Source organism: Ylistrum balloti, unplaced genomic scaffold (assembly GCF_031769215.1).
Source record: "Ylistrum balloti isolate Yb309-2 unplaced genomic scaffold, AGI_CSIRO_Ybal_v1 Utg371416, whole genome shotgun sequence".
NCBI lineage: Eukaryota > Metazoa > Mollusca > Bivalvia > Pectinida > Pectinidae > Ylistrum > Ylistrum balloti.
The window spans coordinates 72,615-79,525 of record NW_026782744.1 but is presented as its reverse complement, the minus strand read 5'-3'; the positions used below and the strand labels follow the sequence as shown (position 1 = coordinate 79,525).

Sequence of the window (6,911 nt, the reverse complement as noted above, 5' to 3'; positions counted from 1 at the left end):
ATAGACTGGTTCTAGAAGTATGAAGATTGAAGTGTCCAAAACAGTACTTTTCTCAAAAGTAATGGCTTTTTAAATGATTTTGGCTGCATTTTTCAACATAAAAGAAACGTTAAATTCCTATATATGTTGACCCCACCTTTTCAAAGTTTATCTTTTATATTAATTCTGTGAAAGATAGAAAAATAAACACTTCTTGTTATATGTATGTTAAGATAAACAATTAATACAAATTTATAGCTAATTTTACCATGTCAAAAGTTGTTACAAATTGCACTGAGGTGCAAAGTTACATTAAAACAATTTGGAATAACTTCTAAAATGTCTAATTAGTTTGTCAGATGTATAAATGTTGGTCAACAAATGAATACTTCTCAGGCATGAAATATTGAATACTTTCAAATACTGTTTGGAAATTCTTATGAGTTGTTACATATACCAACATCAATTAGCCTCAGTACTTGCTGATATATATCGTATCATACCAGTAATTCTAGAAAAAAATGGATACAAGACAAAGCAAATATCTGCTATCAATATGAGGTAACTAATGTGCCTATATTAACCAATGTGCATATATATTAGTCAGTTGAGGCTCACCGTGTGTGTCTGCAGAAAAATAGTCTGAATATGTACTGGTAGTGTAACATTTAAAATACCTAACACAGTAACATAAATACATCATTTATTATTAAAAATTAAAACCCAGGTATGTACATTATTACAAAACACCATCTCAGCAGTCTTCTGAAAATTATCATTCTTTTTTCAAATCTACGTGTACAAGCAACCTTATAACATTAGAGCTCAAATAACAGTTTGGATAAGTTTCAATTTAATTTCAAATTTTGGAGAAATTATTGTTATTTTTTTAACAGTAATTAAAGTAATTAAAGACTAGTGTTTTGGTATATTATATTAAATCTTACTATTTTTCGTGACACTATCTTGTTCAGCTTTTTTTTAATCAACACCAAAACAGCATGGTACTAGTCTTAATAAGGATTATCAATGTAACTACGAACACAAATCATCACATAAGATATTCGGTGCAAAACATGGTATTTGTGTGATAAATACTAAGTCAGTATGAAAGGTAAGTGGTTGGTTTATCTTCAGGGCGATACCTGACTGACTTGAGTGTATCGCTCGTCATGAATCCATCACCTATCACATCAAACATGTACTTATCTACAATAACATATTCAGCAGCGTGTCACAGAATCACATTTCAATACACATCATGGCATTAATATCATTGTAGTTTGTAATTGTGACTAATCTTCTATAAATATCTCACTGACTACTGATTAAATGAATCCTGACTTTACCAACACCTCCTTTTTGATATCCTGATATATGTCACAAGGCTATATACATTATACTGTAGTGTGTACCACAAGTTTCTGTCTAATGCCTAATAATGTTGATAAAGACAGGCTCCACAGCTTTCTGTGGATGTATGTGTTACACCACTGGTTATAATAGTAGATATTTTTGTTGATATTGATGGCAGTTCTCCGTACACAGTCTAATTCTTACTCTCTGTTTGAAGTGGAAACCTTTCATTAATGACATCAAACATCTTTACAAAAGTATCAGTTTCTTGGGCTCCAGAGAACACCTGTTTCCCGTTAAAGTAGAATGTGGGAACACCTGGAACAGAATGATCTCAATGACATATGATAGATAACAATAAGGATATGTAAAGTAATGATTCAGTTAATATTTAATCAAGACCATATTAACAGAATATTTGTTCCAATAGCTTAAACATGTGAAAATATTCTTTGATTTAACCTGATTGTTCCAAATTTCCAATTTTTCTATCACTTACTAAGTACATTGCACACCATTCACTGTCTCTGTATTGAGATTGGTATATCATGACATTTACCTATACTAATGTTATAGTAACATGTAAATACAGTAAAATTTCTCTTCTTTCCATCACTGGAATACCATCTATCTCTCTAACTGATTACTTGGTCCTATCTGCGTTCCTGTATATATACATCTGTTATCTAACCTAGGATTAATGGAACAGTTATTCCTATAATATCCTTCATTCCTCCAACTGATACTTATTTTTTTCATAATTCGTGAAAGATCGTTAATGCAGTGTAACAATGACAGTGATAGATGTTAATTAACACACTGTATTAATGATATATCACTAATTATCACTTTGACCTGCTGTTATTAATCATTACATGAATGACAGGATTAGTTACCTGATATCCCTTGTGATGACCATTGTGTAGCTGTTGTGAAAACCTTACGCAGGGTGTCTTTGTCATTCAAGTAAGAGCTAACCTCTGACCTGTCTAATCCAGCTTCATCAGCCACACCCAACAGTGTCTCCTCCCCCAGGACATCTCCATCAGTGAAGTATTTCTGTAACACAGAGTGTTATATACCAATATCACAGAGATTTTCTTCACTGCTTTCACTGTATGTGCCAAACTAGTCTTCTTGTCCTATCCACAAGGTTAATACTTGGAACCTTCAATTTTGCCATGAAATGATTCTGGGGTGCAGAGCGAAGTGATTGTAACCGCGATGTATCGAGAACAGAGTAATCAAAGCCAGGTTTAAGAAGTTAAATTTGAAGTACCCTTATCTATTTCAACACTAACACAGCCATAAGTACATACATTATATAAAAAGCAGTAGACTATTTCTTTCCATCACAATCTCCATCAAAATTAAAATTATCCCGTGTTCTCAACTCTAACGCATGTAAATCATCTGTATAATCTAGCTTTGAAAATGTCAAACCTTGAAAAGTTTTTCTGCAACATCATTCTGATAGATGCCACCGTTTTTGTCTTTGGCATACTCCAGCAAGGCATGAGGTTTCAGTGTACTAGGGAATATTGGGCTCTTATTAGCAAAAATCAGTCCTACAGCTGCACCAGCATTTATCAGGTGTTGCAGTCTGAAAAATAAAGATTTATAATATGTTAAAAACTTTAAACCATTACCAGTTTATGCAGGTTTGGAACATCCTTAGATCTGGACTTGCCAGAGTTAGTAACTCCAACACATCTGCAGCTTACACAGGATAAAACTTCTCTCAACTACTTCTCATTGGTGTACAGGAATGTTATAAGGCATGTGTGTGTGCTTTTTTGTTAATAATTGAAGACAATAGCATTTTCTCATTTATAGACCAAGATATTTATATGATAAACTACATGTAAAGCAAAAATTTCAAAAATATGTTGTCTACTTTTTACACAAATTCATAGACAAAACCACTATTCAATCCTGATATTGGCGTCCTAGGAAACCAGTGGTCAGAAAAGCACTGGATTACACAATGTAATGTTTTAATTGTAAACAATTTAATTAGACAACACATAATTCATTTATTGTTACAAATGTAATTTATGCAGTGCATGTCTTGATCAGTTACTGCGAATATGCGATCTTTGGAAGTTATTTCAAAAAGCATATTAAGACTTAACAGTACACCAATGTGTCTCAGTTCAAGGGACACAATGAGAGGATACACCTTAGGATACCTTAGGATCTTCTATGTTGGAGTTTCAGTGCTACAGGTACCTCGAAAGTTCCGGGCTGTACCCAACCTGTTACTTGTAATGATGCAATAGACGTTGTTTTGATTCCAGAAGATTAAAAATAAATAACCATGACTGACAAAGTACCTTGGGTTGGAGGGATCCATATAGGCGGCCGGTTTTGGCCTACCTTCAGGAGGGGTGTCGGGTCGGAGGAAAAACGGTTCCCAGCGGATGGTAAATTCATACTTGTCTTTCAGAAGTTCCATCGCTTGCTCCATTTTTCTCTTTCCGACCCAACACCATGGTCAGATGATGTCACTAACTACATCGACCCGAATCCTCGCCTTTGTAATCGCTGCCATCTTCAGATTTCCTCCTTGTCAATCTCAGCTCTGAATCGAAAGTAGAGCTTATCTTTATACTGCCGGAAGTCCTATTTATTGACCGCGACACTCGTGATGGGGAACTTACTAAAACATGGAATAGTCGCGCCGGATAATGTGACGAAATTTGATCTTGTGATTCAATGCATAGTGTAATAAACACATAACTCAGATATTTAAAATCGAATAAGATATTTGTAATGCTGTCAGTCCTTATTACTTTCCTGAAAATAAGGTTATTTTTGTGACATAAAGAACTACCATAAAACTCAATGACAACCCCAAAACACCACAAAACACTTCTAAAATTCACCAAAACGTCCTAAAACAGTCGATAACTACGCAATCACCCAAATCCTTCTTCCCACATATATCCTGGTTGCCATGTCCCGATGATGATGATGATGATGATGATGATGATGATGATGATGATGATGATGATGATGATGATGATGGAGAGGAGATAAGTTGTCACTGCCGTTTCCGAATATATGTTTATGCCGTGTTTATTACAATATTGTCACTCTACAGAATGTAATCCTACCAAAGTCAGAAAGTTTGTAGTTACTATGTGTGCTTTGCCTTATATCAGTTCATACTCTTATTTGTGTTATCCGATTGTCATTTTGGTAAGACTTCTTTTTGGCACTCTCATGTCAAAGATCTTAATATCAAACTTCAAATATCTTACTTGCCAATATTCTCACCCCTTTAGATAAACCTGTATAAGTCACTTTGAAATCCAAGTGGTGGTGCAAAAGGAATTTTTCCTATTAATTTTAAAGACATTATTTATTAAAGGGCCGGTTTCCAAAACGGCCCCTTCTCTGATTCAAATTTCCTGTTGGTGGTGCATTGCCCATGCCGTTGTGGTCACAAATCTATAAAGTATAAAGATTTAGGTCACTTGGTTTGTTTTTTTATGGCTCCTCAACGTTGTACCTTTCAGAAGCTTTCTAAGTCTTGATAAAATGTGCATGTTATGTAAAATGTTAATGAAAATCTAATCAAATGATAGTCACCGTAAAGAATACATTCATGGCATGATTGTGACAAAAAAATCATGTTTCCATTGCGCCATTTGGCTGTTTTATGGAAGAAACAATCTCAAAAATGCCATTTTCGATGATAACATTTTAGACACAAAAACTGTGTTTTTTAGAGAATACACCCTTTTATGGGCGTTGGATGCAAACCAATTTTTATCCTATTAAATAGTACGTAATATGCTATTGATGAGAGGAAAAATCATCAAAATGTAAGTGGTGGAACATTTTCAAATGTTGGGTTGAATTAGCCTATGGTTGAATTGCCGATTTTCGACTTTCTTTAGATAATTAACAAAAAAACGAGAGTATTTGCTCGGTATGTTGAGAATATGTACACAGATATGAAAAAAAGTGAGAGAAACACTTTTTCATAAAAAAAATCCAAGATGGCTACTTCACAAGTCCCCGTGGTTGAAGACATTGGCTGACAAATAGACAGAACAACAAACAAAACGTGTTCCTTATGATTTTGGTTGGTTTTCGCATTTACGGGAGTGTTCATAGCTACGGGTGATTGTATAATACCTATATTTATAAGTTTGGTTAGTCACATGGTAACGGGGATCTTCCATATCGAGCCCCAAACATACTTTCGACATATGCACGTTGTTGCCGCATGGAAAACTATTTCAAGTTTTGTCGGAATTTCTTTACCTGTGGTTGTAATGGTCGAGGGTTTTCCAGCGTCCTGTAATACCCAAGGTAGTACAAGATACTGGAGATGTGCGCACACATTCCCATCGTTCTCTCTCCAACTGGGCACTGGCAGTAGTAGTCCTTTATTGGGGCCTCAACATCGGGTGAAACAGTGAACCGTATCCAAACGTTATATTTCGTTTGGCTTTTGTGTCGAGAATGTATTTGACATCGGAGAAGGTCTGGGGAGTGCTGGTAAAGCCACACCTCATAGTCTCCGTCATCACTTAAATGTTCGGCGATGTAACCAGGAGCCAGAGATATCTGATACGTTCCACACGTAATGGTTCTCAAGTAATCAAGATCGAGACGGGGAAACAGTACGGAAGATGCATCCATCTTGACAAACTTGGACCTTGCCCGTCTAGATAGATCCGGATCTATCTTGACTCTCTGAGCTAAACCATTCGGTGTTGTCAAACGGTCCTTCATACATTCAGCCATTAGCCTATCTTTGGCATCTCTCTCTGGAGATCTCTGGTAGATCGGTCCTCTAATACAATTCAGACAGGCTGTGACGGTTCGAAGCAAAGCCTCAATAACATTGATAAAGCTGTTAGACAACAATTGCGTTCGGAAGAACGTCCAGTGTTTCAGACGAACATGATAGGATTCCACAATCCACCTCGATTTGGCGATAGTTCTGTCAAGATTTGCTTGGACGTCAGAATGTTGACTTTGACCGGGTTTCAGGTATGACGGCATGCTAGCATTGAGGCCAGAGGCTTCGAGAACTTGTAGGACATCTCTAAAACCTCGGTCAACGACAACGTTGTCGTCTGGTTGTAGCCAAGTAACTAGCTGGTAAGGCGATGCTCATGAATTTGACATAGTTTCTCTTCTTCTGGCCACAGTAGGACATTCTCTGGAGCTTGTGGTCGGAGCTTTTCTGGATATAAATATAAGTGCCATCTAATATGGCAGTGGCTTTATCTCCAAAAAATGCTTCTGAAAAGACAGTATTGTGCCCGAGCAATTGTTCTCTTGTCAAGTGATCCGGACCTAGAAATTGTGGGACTATCGATGTGTCTAATGCCTGTACTATGGAGTGGAAAGTTTTGGACACACTTGACTTGGAAATTCCAAAAAGAGAAGAACACTGACTCCAGGAAATGTCGGTTTTCAGTTTTACCAAGAACAGTAATAGAGCATCGTGGTATATATACCAGATGAAAGATATGGGGAACAGTGCGAGTGGATTTCGAGGAACTGATCTTTGGACCAACCTGTCCAGGCCATGCATGCCGAGTCATCAA

General features: G+C 36.4%; 1 protein-coding gene across 1 annotated transcript; it reads right to left on the bottom strand.

Annotated features, from left to right (window-relative positions):
- Positions 1-668: 668 nt before the first annotated feature.
- On the bottom strand, positions 669-3,940 carry LOC132562437 (uncharacterized). The gene is made up of 4 exons (XM_060227179.1): positions 3,672-3,940; positions 2,779-2,938; positions 2,232-2,394; positions 669-1,653 (listed from the first exon to the last, which is right to left on the bottom strand). The coding sequence occupies exons 1-4, from the start codon at positions 3,803-3,805 to the stop codon at positions 1,529-1,531; spliced, it is 582 nt and encodes a 193-aa protein (XP_060083162.1). The 5' UTR covers positions 3,806-3,940; the 3' UTR covers positions 669-1,528.
- Between the last annotated feature and the right edge of the window lie 2,971 nt (positions 3,941-6,911).